We start from the raw sequence: 21295 nt of genomic DNA, 5'->3' as shown, positions 1-21295 counted from the left end.
CTGCTTGCTAAATGTGTATTAGATCTGCCTGTGGGCTTGTCAGTCCCCACAAATGCATGTCAGGTTTGTGCAAGCATGAGCTCTGAAGGGATTTTTCTAGGCCAGTTAGGAAATCTTTTTGTGTTATCCATTACTGCACATTACTGTTGATTCTTGATGGTTCTTATAATCTAGAAGTACCTTAACAACCACTTTATAGCTCCTATTGTACAGCTTAAAACACATTCCACTCATTGTTCAGTTCTGCTATATTATTATATGACTATTATATAATGCTAAATTATTGGTTTTCTTCAATTGGTAATAGAGCCACAGTACTATTTCCTACCTTTTACTGCAAGTGAATTGTGTTTAATTTGTATTATGAGATAAACAGGCTTTTAGGATCCTTTTAGTCTGGGATTTTCCCCTAGGCAACTCTTGCTTCTCATAAAATATACAAATTCTTTTTTGTTGTGCATGTTTATAGATGCCCCATGAGATACGAACATACATTTTTTGAATCCAGTTTTATTGAGATATAATTGCCATATGCCATTGTATTAGGCATACAACACAACGATCTGATATATGTATACGCTGCAAAACGATCACTGCAATAAGTTTAGCTAACATCTATCACCTCACAGTTACAAAATTTTTTCTTGTGATGAGAACTTTTAAGATCTACTCTCTTAGCAACTTTCAAATATAAAATACAGTACTGTTAATTACAGTCATAATGCTGTACATTACATCTCCAGAACTTATTAATCTTGCAAGTGAAAAGTTTGTGCCTTTTGACTCACTTCACCCATTTTGCCCATCTTCCACCCCCCACCTCTGGCAACCACCAATCTCTCTCTGTATCTATGAGTTTGTATTTTTTCAAAGTCCATCCATATTGTCACAAATGGTAGAATTTCCTTCTTTTTTATGGATGAAAATACTCCATTGTATGTATCATACTGTCTTTATCATACATTCACACATCGATGGACGCTCTTGTTATCTCCGTGTCTTGGCTATTGTAAATAATGCTGCCACAAACATGGAGGGGGAGGAACAAATATATTTTCAAGATAGTGATTTCATTTCTTTCAGATACATACTCAGAAGCAGAATTGCTGGATTGTATTTTTAATTTTTTGAGGAACCTCCATAAAGTTTTCCATAATGGCTGCACCAATTTACATTCCCACCAACAGTGCACAAGGATCCCCTTTCACCACATCCTTGCCAATACTTGTTATTTCTTGTTTTTTTGATAATAGCCACTCTAACTTGTGTGAGGTGATATCTCATTGTGGTTTTGATTTGCATTTCCCTGATGATTAGTGATGGTGAGCATCTTTCCATGTACCTGTTGGTCATCTGTACATCTTCTTTGGTAAAATGTCTATTTAGATCCTTTGCCCATTTTTTTTTTTTTTTGTGGTACCCGGGCCTCTCAATGTTGTGGCCTCTCCCGTTGCGGAGCACAGGCTCCGGACGCGCAGGCTCAGTGGCCATGGCTCACGGGCCTAGCTGCTCCGCGGCACGTGGGATCTTCCCAGGCCGGGGCATGAACCCGTGTCCCCTGCATCGGCAGGTGGACTCTCAACCACTGCGCCACCAGGGAAGCCCCCATTTTTTTAAAAAAATTATTTATTTATTTATTTTTGGCTGTGTTGGGTCTTCGTTCCTGTGCGAGGGCTTTCTCTAGTTGCGGCAGGCGGGGGCCACTCTTCATTGCGGTGCGCAGGTCTCTCACTATTGCAGCCTCTCTTGTTGTGGAGCACAGGCTCCAGATGCACAGGCTCAGTAGTTGTGGCTCACGGGCCTAGTTCCTCCGTGGCATGTGGGATCTTCCCAGACCAGGGCTCGAACCCGTGTGCCCTGCATTGGCAGGCAAATTCTCAACCACTGGACCACCAGGGAAGCCCTGCCCATTTTTAAAATTAGATTGTTTAGGGGTTTTTTTTGGTTAGTGAGTTGTTTGAGTTCTTTATATATTTTAGATATTAACACCTTATCAGATATAGGATTTGTAAGTATTTTCTTCCATACTGTAGGTTCCCTTTCCATTTTGTTGACAGTTTTCCTTGCTGTGCATAAGCTTTTCAGTTTAATATAGTTAATATAGTCCCACTTGTGATTTTTTGCTTTCACGGCCTTTGCTTTGGTGTCAAATGCAAAAGAATAATCGCCAAGACCGATGTAAAGGAGCTTACTGCCTATGTTTTCTTCTACGAGTTTTATGGCTTCAGGTCTTATGTTCAAGTCTTTGATCCATTTTGAGTAAATTTTTGTGTGTGGTTTTGTGTAGTCCAGTTGTTTTCTTTAGTGTTTCGCTGTTCAGTTTTCCAAACACCATTTATTGAAGGGAGTCCTTTCCCGATTGTATATTCTTGGCTCTTTTGTCAAAAATTAATTGATCATACATGGATTTGTTTATTTCTGGGCTCTCTTTTCTGTTCTCTATTGATCTACATGTCTGTTTTTATGCCAATACCATACTGTTTTGATTACTATAGCTTTGTAATATAGTTGGAAACCAGGGAGTATGATGCCTCCTGCTTTATTCTTCTTTCTCAAGATTGTGTTGCCTATTTGAGGGTCTTTTGTGGTTTTTATACAACTATTCGGATTGTTTCTTCTATTTTTGTGAAAAATGCCACTGGAATTTTGATAGGGATTGCACTGAATCTGTAGGTTACTTTGGGTAGTATGGACATTATAACAATATTACTCATTCCAATCCATGAGCACTGATTATATTTCCATTTTTCTGTGTCTTCTTCAGTTTCTTTCATGAACGTCTTACTGTCTTCAGTGTACAGATTTTTCACTTCCTTGGTCAAATTTATTGCTAGGCATTTTATTCTTTCTGATGCAATTGTAAATGGAATTGCTTTCTTATTTTTTCTTTCTGGTAGTTCATTGTAAACATATAGAAATGCTATTGATTTTTTGTGTATTGATTTTGTATCCTGCAACTTTGCTGAACCTGTTTACTAGTTCTAGCAGTTTCTGTGGAGTCTTTAGTTTTTCTATCTATAATGATATAATATCACATCATCTGCAAATAAAGACTGTTTTACTTCTTCCTTTCTATTTTGGAGACTTTTGTCTTTCTTACCTAATTGCTCTGGCTAGGACTTTCAGGACTATGTTGAATAAAAGTGGTGAGAGTGGGCATCCTTGTCTTGTTCCTGATCTTAGAGCAAATGCATTCAGCCTTTCATCATTGAGTGGGCTTGTCATAGATGGCCTTAATTATGTTGAGGTATGTTCCCTTTATATGTACTATGTTGAGAGTTTTTATCATAAATAGATTTTGAAGTTTGTCAAATGCTTTTTCTGCATCTATTGAGATGATCATATAATTTTTATCTTTTATTTTTTTTAATTTTATTTATTTTTCTACAGCAGGTTCTTTTTAGTTATATATTTTATACATATTAGTGTATATATGTCATTCCCCATTTCCCATTTCATCCAACCACCACCACTACCCCTGCCACTTTCCCCACTTGGTGTACATACATTTATTCTCTACATCTGTGTCTCTATTTCTGCCCTGCAAACCGGTTCATCTGTACCATTTTTCTAGGTTCCACATATATGCATTAATATACAACATTTGTTTTTCTCTTCCTGACTTACTTAACTCTGTATGACAGTCTCTAGATCCATCCACATCTCTACAAATGACCCAATTTTGTTCCTTTTTATGGCTGAGTAATATTCCATTGTATATATGCACCACATCTTCTTTATCCATTCGTCTGTCGATGGGCATTTAGGTTGCTTCCATAAGCTGGTTATTGTAAATAGTGCTGCAATGAACTTTGGGGTGCATGTGTCTCTTTGAATTATGGTTTTCTCTGGGTATATACCCAGTAGTGGGATTGCTGGATCATATGGTAATTCTATTTTTGTTTTTTAAGGAACCTCCATACTGTTCTCCATAGTGGCTGTATCAATTTACATTCCCACCAAGAGTGCAAGAGGGTTCCCTTTTCTCCACACCCTCTCCAGCATTTGTTGTTTGTAGATTTTCTGATGATGCCCATTCTAACTGGTGTGAGGTGATACCTCATTGTAGTTTTGATTTGCATTTCTTTAATAATTAGTGATGTTGAGCAGCTTTTCATGTGCTTCGTAGTCATCTGTATGTCTTCTTTGGAGAGATGTCTATTTAGGTCTTCTGTCCATTTTTGGATTGGGTTGTTTGTTTTTCTAATATTGAGCTGAATGAGCTGTTTATATATTTTGGAGATTAATCCTTTGTCTGTTGATTCATTTGCAAATATTTTCTCCCATTCTGAGGGTTGCCTTTTGGTCCTGTTTATAGACCAAAGCTTTGCAAAAGCTTTTAAGTTTCATTAGGTCCTATTTGTTTATTTTTGTTTTTATTTCCATTACTCTAGGAGGTGGATCAAAACAGATCTGCTGAGATTTATGTCAAAGAGTGTTCTTCCTACGTTTTCCTCTAAGAGTTTTATCGTGTCTGGTCCTACATTTAGGTCTCTAATCCATTTTGAGTTTATTTTTGTGTATGGTGTTACGGAGTGTTCTAATTTCGTTCTTTCATATGTAGCTGTCCAGTTTTCCCAGCACCACTTATTGAAGAGGCTGTCTTTTCTCCATTGTATACCCTTGCCTCCTTTGTCATAGATTAGTTGACCATAGGTGCGTGGGTTTATCTCTGGGCTTTCTATCTTGTTCCATTGATCTATATTTCTGTTTTTGTGCCAGTACCATATTGTCTTGATTACTGTAGCTTTGTAGTATAGTCTGAAGCCAGGGAGTCTTATTCCTCCAGCTCCGTGTTTTTCCCTCAAGACTGCTTTGGCTATTCAGGGTCTTTTGTGTCTCCACACAAATTTTAAGATTTTATGTTCTAGTTCTGTAAAAAAAATGCCACTGGTAATTTGATAGGGATTGCATTGAATCTGTAGATTGGTTTGGGTAGTACAGTCATTTTCACAATATTGATTCTTCCAATCCAAGAACATGGTATATCTCTCCCTCTGTTTGTGTCATCTTTGATTTCTTTCATCAGTGTCTTATACTTTTCTGAGTAGAGGTCTTTTGTCTCCCTTGGTAGGTTTATTCCTACGTATTTTATTCTTTTTGTTGCAATGGTAAATGGGAGTGTTTCTTTCATTTCTCTTTCAGATTTTTCATCATCAGTGTATAGGAATGCAAGAGATTTCTGTGCATTAATTTTGTATCCTGAAACTTTATCAAATTCATTGATTAGCTCTAGTAGTTTTCTGGTGGCATCTTTATGATTCTCTATGTATAGTATCATGTCATCTGCAAACAGTGATAGTTTTACTTCTTCTTTTCCAATTTGTATTCCTTTAATTTCTTTTTCTTCCTTGATTGCCGTGGTTAGGACTTCCAAAACTATGTTGAATAAGAGTGGCGAGAGTGGACATCCTTCTCTTGTTCCTGATCTTAGAGGAAATGCTTTCAGTTTTTCACCATTGAGAATGGTATTTGCTGTGAACCCATGTCATATATGGCCTTTATTATGTTGAGGTAGGTTCCCTCTATGCTCACTTTCTGGAGAGTTTTTATCATAAATTGGTGTTGAATTTTGTCAAAAGATTTTTCTGCATCTATTGAGATGATCATATGGTTTTTATTCTTCAATTTGTTAATATGGTGTGTCACATTAATTGATTTGCATATATTGAAGAATCCTTTCATCCTTGCAAATAATTCCACTTGATTATGGTGTATGAACCTTTTAATGTGTTGTTGGTTTCTGTTTGTTAGTATTTTGTTGAGGATTTTTGCATCTGTATCCATCAGAGATATTGATATGTATTTTTCTTTTTTCTAGTATCTTTGTCTGGTTTTGGTATCAGGGTGATGATGGCCTCATAGAATGAGTTTGGGAGTGTTCCTTCCTCTGCAATATTTTGGAAGAGTTTGAGAAGGATGGGTGTTAGCTCTTCTCTAAATGTTTGACAGAATTCACGTGTGAAGCTATCTGGTCCTGGACTTTTGTTTGTTGGAAGATTTTTAATCACAGTTTCAATTTCATTACTTGTGATTCGTCTGTTCATATATTCTAGTTCTTCCTGGTTCAGTCTTGGAAGGGTATACCTTTCTAAGAATTTGTCCATTTCTTCCAGGTTGCCTATTTTATTGGCATAGAGCTGCTTGTAGTAGTCTCCTAGGATGCTTCACATTTCTGCGGTGTCCATTGTAACTTCTTTTTCAATTCTAATTTTATTGACTCCTCTCCATCTTTTTCTTGATGAGTCTGACTAAAGGTTTATCAATTTTATTTATCTTCTCAAAGAACCAGCTACTAGTTTTATTGATCTTTCCTATTGTTTTCTTCATTTCTATTTCATTTATTTCTGCTCTGACGTTCATGATTTCTTTCCTTCTACTAACTTTGGTTTTGTCTGTTCTTCTTTCTCTAGTTCCTTTAGGTGTAAGGTTAGATTGTTTATTTGAGATGTTTCTTGTTTCTTGAGGGAGGCTTGTATTGCCATAAACTTCCCTCTTAGAACTGCTTTTGCTGCATCCTGTAGGTTTTGGATCGTCGTGTTTTCGTTGTCATTTCTCTCCAGGTATTTTCTGATTTCCTCTTTGATTTCTTCAGTGATCTCTTGGTTATTTAGTAACATACTGTTTAGCCTCCATGTGTTTGTGTTTTTTTAAAGTTTTTTTCCCTGTAATTGATTTCTAATCTCATAGCATTGTGGCTGGAAAAGATGCTTGATATGATTTCAATTTTCTTAAATTTACTGAGGCTTGATTTGTGACCCAAGAGGTGATCTATCTGGGAGAATGTTCCATGTGCATTTGAGAAGAAAGTGTAATCTGCTGTTTTTGGATGGAATGTCCTATAAATATCAATTAAATCTATCTGGACTATTGTGTCACTTAAAGCTTGTGTTTCCTTACTAATTTTCTGTTTGGATGATCTGTCTGCTGGGTTAAGTGAGGTGTTAAAGTTCCCCACTATTATTGTGTTACTGTTGATTTCCTCTTTTATAATTGTGAGCAGTTGCTTTATGTACTGAGCTGCTCCTATGTTGGTGCATATATATTTATAACAGTTATATCTGCTTCTTGGATTGATCCTTTGATCATTATGCAGTTTCCTTCCTTGTCTCTTGTAACATTCTTTATTTTAAAGTCTATTTTATCTGATATGAGTATTGCTACTCCAGCTTTCTTTTGATTTCCATTTGCATGGAATATCTTTTTCCATCCACTTTCAGTCTGTATGTGCCCCTAGGTCTGAAGTGGGTCTCTTGTAGACAGCATATATATGGTTCTTGTTTTTGTATCCATTCAGCAAGCCTGTGTCTTTTGGTTGGAGCATTTAATCCATTCACGTTTAAGGTAATTATCGATATGTATGTTCCTATTACCATTTTCTTAATTGTTATGGGTTTGTTTTTGTAGGTCCTTTTCTTCTCATGTGTTTCCCACTTAGAGAAGTTCCTATAGCATTTGTTGTAGAGCTGGTTTAGTGGTGTTGAATTCTCTTAGCTTTTGCTTGTCTGTAAAGCTTTTGATTTCTCCATTGAATCTGAATGAGATTCTTGCCGGGTAGAGAAATCTTGGTTGTAGGTTCTTCCCTTTCATCACTTTAAATATGTCATGCCCTCCCTTCTGGCTTGTAGAGTTTCTGCTGAGAAATCAGCTGTTAACCCTATGGGAGTTCCCTTGTATTTTATTTACCATTTTTCCCTTTCTGGTTTCAAAATTTTTTCTTTCTTTTGTTTTTGCCAAATTGATTACTATGTGTCTTGGTGTGTTTCTCCTTGGATTTATCCTGTATGGGAGTCTCTGTGTTTCCTGGACTTGGGTAGCTATTTCCTTTCCCATGTCAGGCAAGTTTTTGACAATAATCTCTTCAAATATTTTCTCTGGTCCTTTCTCTCTCTCTTCTCCTTCTGGGACCCCTATAATGCGAATGTTGTTGTGTTTAAGAGGTCTCTTAGGCTGTCTTCATTTCTTTTTATTCTTTTTTCTTTATTCTGTTGCCCAGCAATGAATTCCACCATTCTGTCTTCCACTTATCCGTTCTTCTGCCTCAGTTATTCTGCTACTGATTCCTTCTAGTGTAGTTTTCATTTCAGTTATTGTATTGTTCATCTCTGTTTGTTTGTTCTTTAATTCTTCTAGGTCTTTGTTAAACATTTCTTGCATCTTCTCGATCTTTGCCTTCATTCTTTTTCCAAGGTCCTGGATCATCTTCACTATCATTATTCTGAATTCTTTTTCTGGAAGGTTGCCTATCTCCACTTCATTTAGTTGTTATTCTGGGGTTTTATTTTGTTCCTTCATCTGGTACATAGCCCTCTGCCTTTTCATCTTGTCTATCTTTCTGTGAATGTGGGCTTTGTTCCACAGGCTGCAGGATTGTAGTTCTTCTTGCTTCTGTTGTGTGCTCTCTGGTGGATGAGGCTACCTAAGAGGCTTGTGCAAGTTTCCTGATGGGAGGGAATGGTGTGGGTAGAGCTGGCTGTTGCTCTGCTGGGCAGAGCTCAGTAAAACTTTAATCCGCTTGTCTGCTGATGGGTGGGGCTGGGTTGCTTCCCTGTTGGTTGCTTGACCTGAGGCAACCCAACACTGGAGCCTACCTGGGCTATTTGGTGGGGCTAATGGCGGACTCTGGAAGGGCTCATGCCAAGGAGTACTTCCCAGAACTTCTGCTGCCAGTGTCCTTGATCTCACAGTGAGACACAGCCACCCCCTGCCTTGGCAGGAGACTCTCCAACACTAGCAGGTAGGTCTGGTTCAGTCTCCCCTGGGGTCACTGCTCCTCCCCCTGCATCCTGATGCGCACACTACTTTGTAGGTGCCCTCCAAGAGTGGAGTCTCTGTTTCCCCCAGTCTTGTCAAAGTCCTGCAATGAAATCCCACTAGGCTTCAAAGTCTGATTCTCTAGGAATTCTTCCTCCTGTTGCCAGACCCCCAGGTTGGGAAGCCTGACATGGGGCTCAGAACCTTCACTCCAGTGGGTGGTCTTCTGTGGTATAAGTGTTCTTCAGTTTGTGAGTCACCCACCTAGCAGCTATGGGATTTGATATTATTGTGATTGCGCCCCCTCCTACCATCTCATTGTGGCTTCTCCTTTGTCTTTGGATGTGGGGTATCTTTTTTGGTGAGTTCCAGTGTCTTCCTGTCGATGACTGTTCAGTTAGTTGTGATTCCGGTGCTCTCGTATGAGGGAGTGAGCACACGTCCTTGTACTCAGCCATCTTGAACCAATCTCTATCTTTCATTTTATTAATGTGGTGTATCACTTGACTGATTTTCACATGTGGAATTACCCTTGTGTCTCAGGAATAAATCCCACTTTATCATGGTATATATTCTTTTAATGTGTTGTTGAATTAGATTTGCTAGTATTTTGCTGAGGATTTTTGTATCTATGTTCATCAGGAATCTTGGTCTGTAATTTTCTTTTCTCATGACACCCTTGCTTAGTTTTGGTGTCAGAGTAATGCTGGCCTTGTAAAATGGGTTTCGAAGTATTCCTCTCTCTTCTATACTTTTTGGAGGGCTTTGAGAAGAACTGGTATTAATTCTTAGAATGTCTAGTAAAATTCACCAGTGAAGCCCTCTCTTTATCTTTTGTGTATCTACTCTGAGTTTTTACTTTGTGGATACCATGAGGTTTATATAAAACGTCTTACATTTGTAACAGTCTATTTTAAACTGATAACAACTTAAGTCAAATGCACACTAAAGCTCTACATTTTTACCCCCCTCCACCATGTTTCATGTTTTAGGTGTCATAATTTACATCTTTTTTATCTTGTCTATCTGTTAACAAATTATTATAGTTACAGCTATTTTTTTTTTTTTTACTATTTTTGTCTTTTAACCTTCATACTAGATTTATAAGTGATTTACTCACTACCATTACAACATGAGAGTATTTTGAATTTAACTATATATTTACCCTTAGCTGTGAGATTTACACTTTTATACCTGTTCCTGTTATTAACTAGAGCCCTTCTGTTTCAGCTTGAAGACTGTCCTTTATCACATTTCTTGTAAAGCCCATCTAGTGGTGAACTCCTTTAGCCTTTGCCTGTCTGGAAAACTCCTTATCTCTTCTACTAAAACGAACTGCCAATTCTAATATGCTATGATGACCATACCCTCATAGTTTTACACATTTTGAAACCAAAACTCTAGATAATATGATAGCAATGTCCTTTCCACCTGTATACTTAGCTAGTCTACTAGATAAGACAGAGGAATGTAAAGGTCCCTTGGTATTATCACTAATAGTATTAGTCAAATAATCTTTAATAAATCTCAATTAAAATAACTCCCTTAGTGATCTTAAAATATATGGAAGAGGCTTTAAAGACTATTTTTAGAACACAAAGCAGACAGAGGTTCTGATTTCAGACACTATGTATGGAAGAAAGGAAAGTACTACAAATAATTAAAGGCAATTCATTTCCCCATGGAAAAATGTGCTCTAAGATGACATATTGTAAAGTGATTTATAGCATATTGACTGTAGTTCTTCTAATGAAAAAACAATTGTCCAAGTTTTCCCTGGAGAACACTCTCAGTAACAACAATCCATGCTCATGAAAAGCCATGAGTTAGAAAATGAGAACCAAATGAACTCTCAGCTGGCAAAAGCCAACAATAATTAATTTAACACCAGTCATTTATACAGAACGTGTATACATTTCAAAATTTCCCTTGAGAAAAACAGGTCATTGAACGGCAGAGGCCACATATTTGAATATGTTCAAAGAATTTTAACTTAATAACATGCTCCAAAGGTTTTACATTTAAAAAAACCTTGTTTTTAGGACTAGGTAGTTATGATAAATAGTTGGTCAATATCATCATTTGAATTTCAGTATCGTAATAATTGTTTCTGAAAAACATCGCTAAAGTGAGTTCACACTGAACTTGGAACTTGGACTATATATTCTTCAACAGCAGCAGAGAGAAAACGGTGTCATTAAATGGGGCTTTATTCTGATTCATTGGCTAAGAAAATGGGAATAGTTTGAAATCTTCCATGTTGTTTCATTTTAATGAGCAGAGAGCATTTTTCATGTCCTTATTAAAGCGGTTAATGTGTTTCTCTAGTCTCATTATCACCACCAGAGTATAGTCTCTGTTGTTTCATAGCCAAGACAACTCCTTTTCGTTTCAGAGAAGTCAAATTTGATTGCTCACATGTGGTTGTTAATAAAACTCCTGTGGCGCTGCTCAAGGTGCCCATGGGGATTGTACAATTATTTATATTTTCTTATGGTTTTCTATAATTATTGTGATTGTACTTTCACAGAGTAAATGTATCTCCACCAATTAAAGCAGTGGTGGGTTAAGAATATTCATCAGACTTGTGTGAAAGGATATTGTTCTTAGCGTTTTGCAAAGCACAGAAATTAAACTGCTGTTATCATGTATTCAACCCAAGTGTTAAAATTAAAATGCTCAGCAACTTTGGAGTTTATCTGAGCAGATGTTAACTATTTACGAAAAAATAAACATTATACAGGACTTGCATTCATGATATGATTCTTTGTTGTATTCAAAGTGCTGGAAAGAAAAACTGCTACACAAACTTGGGGGATAGTTTATGGTATATGACCAATTTGGATTATTGTTAATTTAGGTCAATTTAAAATTGCAGAACCATAAAATTCCAAGAAATCTCATTTTGCTTTACATCTTTGTATCTTACTTGCTTCACCCCTTTATTTTCTTTGAAGACTCCAGGACTAAGAAACAGCATGCATAAAAATAAGCATCTGAGGCTATCAACTAGAAAACACACAATATAACCTTTCATATTTTGTCATAGAGAAATTTCATTCTATCTAGTTTGACAGTGCTTGCAGCAAAAGTGATCAGCTGTACTTCCATGCCATTAGCTGTCATTTTGATGCTAGAATTTTAGCCTGCTGTGTGTGAGATGTGACTGTCCATGCACAATTCCCATCAAAGGTAATTTTATGTGCAATGGTGTGTAAAATTTACCTCTAATTATGATAAGGTCACTGATGGGTCATTTATGATATGTTCTCGGGAGACAATTGCAGTGAATAGCTTTTGGCAAGATTCATCTGGAGAAATTAAATTGGTCTGACCATGACTCAATAGAAAGTAAAAGACTCTTAGAAAATTATTCCTCAATCATGTTTAAAGTTCTAAAGGAATCCAAAGAGGGGCAGTTTGCACAGTGGTGAAGGTTGTGAGTTTTGAAATTATACAGACCTGAGACTTAACCTAGGATCTCTATGCCTAGAAAGTCCTATCTGATCTGGCTTCTGCATATCTCTTGGCTTCTATTTCTGACATTCACTCCCTCATTACCTGGGCTCCAGCACCATTGGCCTTCTTCCTGGTTTTTGAACATGTCATGGTCACTAATGCTTTGGGAGTCTTTGCACCACAGAGTTTCCTGTAGTTGTACGTACGTTCTTCCTTCAGATCTTCATGTGCCTGGAACTTCCTGCTCTTTTACTTTCCAATTAGTGGAATGTGTTGTATCCACTCTCTGAACTACCCAAACACAGCCTCCTCGTCTCTATCTAAAGTTGCCACCTCCTAACTAGGTAATCACTATTGTGTCATCCTACTGATGTTCTTGAAGTACTAATCATAGTCTTAAGTTATTTATTTACTGCTTAATGTATAATTAAGTTTGCATATGACGATAGGGAGAAAAAAAATCTAAGAATGAAAGGTATCTTGACTAGGAAATCCCACACGCTTGAAACCCCACTGACATTAACTATACAAGTCACTGGTCCAATATTGCTTGATAAAATGGACTAAAAAGAATATCTTTGGGTTGGAGAAACTTCTTGGACTTTATGTAAGACAGCATGAAAATAAAACATGTGATGAGAAATTTTTTTAAAGTAGTCATTAGAGTGATTTCACTTTTCACTATGATCATGATGGACCTCCATGAAGGGAGAATACGTTAGTCACTTTAGTTATTAACACTTCTTGAAGAGGGTTTTTATATGTAATGGTGGGAAAATGAAAATTTGAGATGAATAAATATAGTGAAATTTTATATTTATTTAAATCTATCAGTGTTTTGTTTTTAGTCTTCTTTCCCAAGATAACTTACTTATAGACATAACAGCGACTTTTCAAATGGTTCATGTTCAGCTAATATTTGTCAACAAACGACTAAGTGCTGGATGGACTGGAAGATCATCTTTGGGTTTCAATCCTTAATGCAAATTGTAACAATAACCACAAGAACAAAGATGAAATTCTTACCAAAGGGTCCAGTCGTGGCCACAGTATGGCTGAACATTTCCAAGGTAGAATCCCAGAGATTGAGTGACCTCCACAAGATTGGTAAAGTCAAGACTAATGCTATTGAAAAGTACAGATGTCATGATAATCTCATCAATAGCCCATACATCCTCTCCCTGGGAAGAATGATATGGTTGCCACCATCTGAACTGAATTCCAAACTGTCTTGCATCATCTGGTAATTCTACAGAGATTATTCTGAAGAAGAAAATAGAAGTAAAAATTCAGATTACTTTGATTATCTTAAAATACAAACATTTATAGCAGGATCTTTTTTTCCTACAGTATAATATTTGAAAAAATAATTCTCCCACTATGACAAACATTCTTGAGATTTCCAATTTCCTGTCTGACTCCAACAAAGTCTTCTCAACACATCTAAAACTGTGACTTTGCTTGCACTCAGCTGCTCTCAGAAAAGCTAACTCAATAAAACATAGTTGTCAATGTGGCAGGATTTGCCTAAGTCTGGTAAAGGATCTTGGGCAGCTTGTTACACACATTATACTTTTGGGCTGGTTGGAACCATGGCACTTCCTCATTCCCAGGAGTTCAGCATAGTGTGCGAGGTCACTTGCTGTGTCATGGTGGCTATGACAGTAAACCTGTATCTGACAAATGGGGAAGAAAATTAAGAATAATATCTAATTTCCAGAAGCAATCATTGTACACAGCAGCAAGAACTATGTATTAATTGCCACTGCAATGACATCTGCTTGAAAGCTCCATAAATCATAGTACCATGCTGCTCAAATCCGTACACAAGGTGCGATGTGAAACAAATGGCAAATGGAACATTTATCTCCATCAGTGTACAATTATACACCAGGAGAGGTGTTTGCAGTAAACGTACACTGAAGCGACTGAATCTTCTTCCTAGTGAGCAAAGAAAAACTCCCTAAGACAGGTGACTAGCTGGATAACTTAGAAATAAATTATTTAAAAACTTCAATGTCTAAGGCTGGATTTACTGAGAAATTAGATTGATTTTCATATTTGTATTATGTTCATCTTTAATTATTACACAAAGAAACATTAAATCACATCTTGAAAATGTAATTTTTTGCATACTGAAAGTTATTAAAAGTAATATCTATTTTTACTTTAAATAATCTGCATATGAAAATATGGGGTGGAATAACACGATTATCACCATTGATTATTTAAACAGTAAAAAATTGGTAGGACTTTTTGTAATGTGAGAAAACATACTTTTTAAATGATGAGAAATCAATGTTCAAATACAGAAATATAAATTAAAAAACATTTCTTAAACTAAAAAGACATAGCTATAACAGGTTTATGATTTTTTTAAGTACTTTCCACAATCTGCTGAATTTTTTTAACCAATGTGAGTTTATTAAAAGAAAAGTACTTATTAAATACTTAATTATTTCAGTAATTTTCACTTTAATTTTCTAAATATTTATTTATTTATTAAATAATTAAAGAATATTTATGTTTACATATCAAATATAGAATAAAATAAACTATATTCAAACTGGCTCAACAATGAAAACATCATGCATTAATTTAATAATTTAATTTGATTATCATTGTTATTAGAAAATTATAATTTTCTTTTAATATTAATAATTTTAAAAGCAGTTACTGTTCTCGCTGATGAAAATAAATATAATATTAAAAATTAACAACTGAGAAGTAGAATTTTTCGGGCAACTTTAAAGGAAAATAAAGTGCATATGTGTGTGAGAACAGTAACTGAAGTGCCCAATATTTTCCCCAGCAGAGATGTGAAGACTGTGAGTCTGTAGTCAGACTCTTGGGTTAAAGTATGCACTTTGTCACCTCATGATTGATAACTCTGCAGCTTCAGTGAAGGTATTTAACTTGTATGTGCCTTAGCATCTTCATCTGTGAAACTGGGATAATAATATCCTTATGGCAAAGTCAGAGACTTTTTTCTATTTTTCACTAGTGTATCTTAGCACCTAGAATAGTGTCTGGCGTATAAAAAGAGTAACTTCTTGCTGCGTAGATGAAGTACATATTATCAGGATACTCTGACAGAGATTCAAACACAGAGGCACAAGGAGGTTAAAGATTTTCTTTTAGGTTAAGCAGCTTTTAACTGACAATGCCAGGCTATGGACCTAGGGAACATGGCTCTAGAGTCTGCAACCTTTACCTCTACGTTATATCTTGGAGTGGGGTGGGAGTCTCTGCTTTACCACTCTATGCATATTACAGTGGCTGGTTAGAATGGCTATGGAGCCATTTGATCAGAATATTCCTAGATGAGAACCCGGGGACTTAGGTCAACTTTCTGTCTCAAACTTCTTTTTTTGGATAGGTACTAAGCTCATGGATTTCCTGTAATCAAATATAATAATCAAGACAAAAATAAAATATAATTAGACTTCACAATAATTTTAGAATAAGAAACCAAGCCCTATAATTAAGAAAAATCTAGAATAATTTGTCTCACCAAAAATATATAGTTTTATATTAATAAGAATGCCAATTAGTTCACAAGGCAGTCTAGTCAGTTAGAATTAAAAGATTAACTTAGATATATTTACAGACTTTAACTTTTATTAATATCAAGCAGATAGAGTTCTTTCACTTACTGAGTGAATTATACGTAAGGAAATTATTAGAAATCAGCTAGGAATAACGGTAGTTAGCCAACTATCACATCTAATTTATGGATCACACTTCATTTTCGAACAACCATGGCAGAAAGGAACAATATGGAATTCACAGCAATTACAGACAGCAATTTATACTGAAGAAAACACAGCAAATGGCTAAAGGCATCAATAATTAACTGTCTCATGGAGAGTTTACATGGTTTGTACTATTTCTCATATAAAACATAATTTAGTGCCTAGAATATATCAAATTCTACTTCTGCCATGTCACCTTTTATTAATATTTATAAGAGAGAGGGGGAGGAGGGAGGAGTCTCTTGGACAGAGGCAATATATATAAAATGAAAGTGTTCTTGGTTCCACTACCACGTTCTCCTTTTAAAAAAATCTCCCCTCTGATCTTAATCTTTCAAGCTGTGCACATACCTAATGCTGAAAAGCCACCTTGGTTCTGCTTAGAAGAAAAATGTTGCTGTCAAATGGCAGACAAGATTAAATGTACCTGTGCAATAGTACATTAAATGTATAATTTCTTTTCATATCAACCAAGATTAATTAAATTTCATGCTACAAATTGATTACTGAATTTTGAAGCTGTCCATCCTTGTTAGAAAAAATTGTGTTTTGGGCCAATTTAACTTAGGACAATGATATTTTCTTCATGCTTTCATCATTTTTATTATCACCTTGATTTTTGCTTAATTTTCTTTTAATGCTTATTATGGAGAACCTATGAAATGTTTCTTTGGGATTCATATGTCTCTACTGAGTGAGAAAGTTGAGTTTAGTCTTACATTTACCCTTATAGGGAAAAGACTCAACACATCTGGTGCATTCCCTTAAATTTTACAACATATAGTATTTACCACTCATAATAGTTGTTAACTATTATCTCTGTTACATGCTACTTCATCTTCTAATGAAAATAAAAGTTCTCATCTATTTGCAAATACTTAAATGAAGGGATAGCTCTAGGCAGAATTTTAAAGTATATAAACTCTATCATCATTGCCCCTGTCCTTCTGCCATGGTGCCAACGCACACTTCAGTGCCCAAAGTCCTCACTCTTTTTTTTTTTCTTTTGCGGTACGCGGGCCTCTCACTGTTGTGGCCTCTCCCATTGCGGAGCACAGGCTCCGGATGCGCAGGCTCAGCGGCCATGGCTCACAGGCCTAGCCGCTCCGTGGCACGTGGGATCTTCCCGGACCGGGGCACGAAGCCGTGTCCCCTGCATCGGCAGGCGGACTCTCAACCACTGCGCCACCAGGGAAGCCCTCCTCACTCTTTCACATCTTTCCATGATCAACATGTATGTACTTCCAGGAAGGTAAACTGTATTAGCTCTTTATATCGGAAAGTGAATGTAAGTCACAGTGATACCTCCTCTAGTGCTATTTTAACTTTCCCATCCTCCTCTTCTCCTGCTATTTTAAAGGAATTTCAGTGAGCAAGTCAATAAGTGTTCTAGAAAAGGAGAGGACTCTCTGGACTCTTCTGAAATTGTATCACAAATGCTGATTACCACTCTCCCAAACTGAAGGATGGCCCTACTTCAAGTAAAACTTAAATCTCACAATTGTGACTATATATTATGAAATATATAAGCCAAAGAAAAATAGAAGTGGCCTGAAGAAAGGGCTTTAAATACAGCCTCCACTCCACCTTTGCCAGGGACTCTATACATGCTAGAAAAACTTCTTTATACTCATTACTTAATTATATTACATGCAAATTGGTCATCAGATTTTATGAGTTATTATCTCATATTATTTATTATAATATATTATCATACATTGCTAAAAATATTTATCAACAGCATTTATAATTTAGTACCATATTAAAATCGTACCTAATAGTTTGCACTATAGTTGAATAAGGAAAGTAGTGTTAGTTATTTTTCTCTTTCCTAGGGATCAAAATATTTCCCTTAGATGCACATTTCAGAATATGAGAATAAATTTCTTCAAATTACCAGAAGTCAGTAGGGCAAATGAATTACAAGAATGCAGCTTTCTAGCTTTTCATTGCAAGAGGCATCAATCTTTGTCCTCACCATCTCTCAATGCAAAAGCATCTGGACTCTTACACCACTTGAATGATGATTTCCCCAGGAAGGAGATATCACCCTTACCATTTTTTCCAAGTGTTTTCCAACATACCTGGGCTCATGATAGTTGAGATATGAATAATGCTCCAAGAGTTTCCAAGTTATCCCATTATCATAAGAATAATGCAATAAAACACCTTCACCAGGCTGGTCAGGGGCTTTGCATGTGCTCAGAACAGACTTGCTCCCCAGCCTCAACGTGAACTGGAGAAACCTAGACACGAATTGTCTAGAATTAGTGTGCATAAACATTTGAAATCATAACATTCATTTTGGCTTTTAAAGAATTTTGAACAAATTTAAATAAACTACTCAAAAGCTGTAGGTTTCCACTCATCCCTCTTCTATAAAATGTAAGTAATTTCACTGTGAGATGTATGAATATATGTAGAAGATGAGGTCACTGCATGTGTTTTGTAGACAGATATATCTATACAAATATAACGGTATGTTTATACATATTTGTATACTACATACTTGTGTACATACAGTTAAAACGCCAATCATTCCTTTGCTGCATTATTTATTAAGCACTGGGGGAAGGAGAGATGTAGAGTAAATCTAATCAGCCTCTGCAAGCTGTCAAATAAATAAAACTACATAAATAATTAACTAGCCCTTGGCTTAAGAACAGTTTTGATGCTAACAGTTCATATTTTAAAAAATCTAGTCAGTCATTAGTATCTTAACGTCATCAGTGAGCCTTTTAATTTATTAAAAACCAGGGCAAATTAACTCTATATAAACTATAAGCTTCCTCTCAACCTGGTTGAAAATCAGAAGATATATATTAGTAAAAAAGAAAAAATTGAAAATTAATAGATCTGAATTCAACTGTTATCTCGTTTCTGTATGTATTCCACCCTGCTTTAACTCACCTGGATTGTGAGCTGTCAAGGAAAGATGTAATTAGCTGACGCCTCCCATCTTTGTTGAAAACCAGGGCCTTACCACTGGCCAAGACACCACAGCCAAAGCTGACTTCAGCACCACGGATAGAGTAAAAGTTATGGTAAGAGGAGAGCCTGGAACTGCCGAAGCTTTCAGAAATAAACATTGGGAATGTCTGGGATGCCATCTCACAAGCTGGGCCAGAAAATCCAGGGTCACACCTGAAAAAGAAACCATGATATTAAATCTTAAACTGTTGGCCCTTTCAGGGATTCCTTTATCCACTTTGGGGATGAGGAAGTCCAGAGGCCAGGACTGGATTGAATGGTAATCAAAGCTCATTCGTCTTTGGAGAATACTGAATGTGAAGACTTGATATGGGAGAAGTAATTGTAAATATCCCAAAAGAATACAGCCTTTGCACAGTCCTGCTGTAAAAAAAAGCTTATGATTAAAACAATAATTCAGCACTCACCTTCAACCAATGCCAGTAATTTATCTTCAAATGCATCTATGCTTGTGCACATTTCCAGTTTAAAATCCTTGTAAAAGGTATATTATATGTATATAATTTTATTCACAATGATGTTCATTAAATTTGTAAAAGAAACAACATAAATAAAATACTTCTATAAGATATCTAGAATAAATTTCCTTTATGAACAAACGTAAAAATACACATTCTGTTTTTGACAGTAATTACTGGAAATATTTGGAAAAGATTGGAAACTAGATTGGCATTATAAAGGGAATGTATACACCCTTGACCTAGATAGATGTCCTTAGCAGAACTGTGTTGTCTCAGTGGAATTCCACATTAGCGGTGCTTCAAGAAACACACACACACACAAACACACACACACACACACACACACACACACACACACACACACACACACCAGCCTGCCTGCTGCCATGTAAGGATGTGCTGTATTTATGTTAGCTGACTAGAATATATATGGAGCTCCCTGAGTCTTCTGTCAGTGAGAAAACTCATCACAGATGACTTAATAATTGAATATCAGAAACTTTTTATATTTTAAGGAGTTTGCTCATCAGGAATTAGTTTCAAATTCTTTATTTTTACTGCACTATTTCTTTCTCACTATATTTACTATGTTTCCCATTATAAAATTAAATTGGTGTCTTTTTGGGTGGGTGGCAGGTTCTCATCTAAGCATGCAAAACACTCTAAAATTTGAAGCAAGTCTTTTATTTTTATTTATTTATTTTTAATTTTTTATTGAAGTACAGTTGATTTATAATGTTGTGTTAGTTTCTGGTGTACAGCAAAGTGATTCAGTTATACATACCTATATTCTTTTTCATATTCTTTTCCATTATGGTTTATTACAAGATATTGAATATAGTTCTCTGTGTTACACGATAGGTCCTTGTTGTTTATCTATTATATATATAGTAGAGTGCATCTGCTAATTCCAAACTCCTAATTTATCCTTCTACCACCCCTTTTCCCCTTTGGTAACCATAGGTTTGTTTTCTATGTCTGTGAGTCTGTGAAACGAGCCTTTTATAAAGCAAGTGTACCAATGAAGTGATATTATGGCACAACTCATAAGGTTACTTCTTTAGCACTAGTGCAGAAACTGGGATCTATGCTGGCCTCACAGAGGGTCCATGGAGTGTGTGAATGTCCTGAAATCAAACGCCAAATTTTATGTGTATTGGATATTCTTGGGGGGCGGTTATAGTTACCATCATTTTATCAAAAAGGTTGCACCTTGGGCTTCCCTGGTGGCGCAGTGGTTGAGAGTCCGCCTGCCGATGCAGGGGACGTGGGTTCGTGCCCCAGTCCGGGAAGATCCCACATGCCGCGGAGCGGCTGGGCCCGTGAGCCATGGCCGCTGAGCCTGTGCTCCGCAACGGGAGAGGCCACAACAGTGAGAGGCCCGCGTACCGCAAAGAAAAAAAAAATATATATATATATACCTATATGTGGAACAATTCTCATGGAAAACTAACCGGAAACTGGCAGAAGAACTCCTATACAGCCAAGGCTGCCAAGAAAGATGGCCATGTAACGAGGCAGGGTGGGAAAAAAAGGCATCAGTTTGGGATCTCTACCTCTGGGAGGGGTCTAAGAGGAAAGGAAGGACTGTATGGTTGGACCCTCACCCTGGGAAGTGAGCCACAGACTGGGCTTCCCAGTCCTGGGGTCCTACATGGAGGAGACAAGCCCCCTTGGCTGCTGGGAGAACAGCTGGGACAGACAGAAGGGTTGGAGAAGCCTAGACTCCACTCGCAAGGAACACACGGGTGCTGGCTTGCCAACAGACAGGGCAGAGCGAGCTCTGGACCAGTGGCTGCTACCTCGCCGTGCTCCCCAATCCACGCTAGGTGAACAGCCCGATCCTGCTCACTCTGCAACATGGCTTGGCATGGG

The 21295-nt window shown here is 36.7% G+C and overlaps 1 protein-coding gene across 1 annotated transcript in view; it reads right to left on the bottom strand.

Annotated features, from left to right (window-relative positions):
• RELN (reelin) overlaps positions 1-21295 on the bottom strand; it is a 516016-nt gene that overhangs the window by 144836 nt on the left and 349885 nt on the right. Inside the window, exons 18-20 of the mRNA XM_033862920.2 lie at positions 18879-19112; positions 18053-18214; positions 13240-13476 (exon numbers count right to left, since the gene is read on the bottom strand). Coding sequence (XP_033718811.1) covers positions 13240-13476; positions 18053-18214; positions 18879-19112 — 633 coding nt within the window. The remainder of the gene's footprint in view (positions 1-13239; positions 13477-18052; positions 18215-18878; positions 19113-21295) is intronic.

This window comes from Tursiops truncatus, chromosome 9 (genome assembly GCF_011762595.2).
Source record: "Tursiops truncatus isolate mTurTru1 chromosome 9, mTurTru1.mat.Y, whole genome shotgun sequence".
In the NCBI taxonomy this organism is placed as follows: Eukaryota; Metazoa; Chordata; class Mammalia; order Artiodactyla; family Delphinidae; genus Tursiops; species Tursiops truncatus.
Note: the sequence above shows the minus strand (reverse complement) of the source record. Positions and strands in the feature narration are given on the sequence as shown.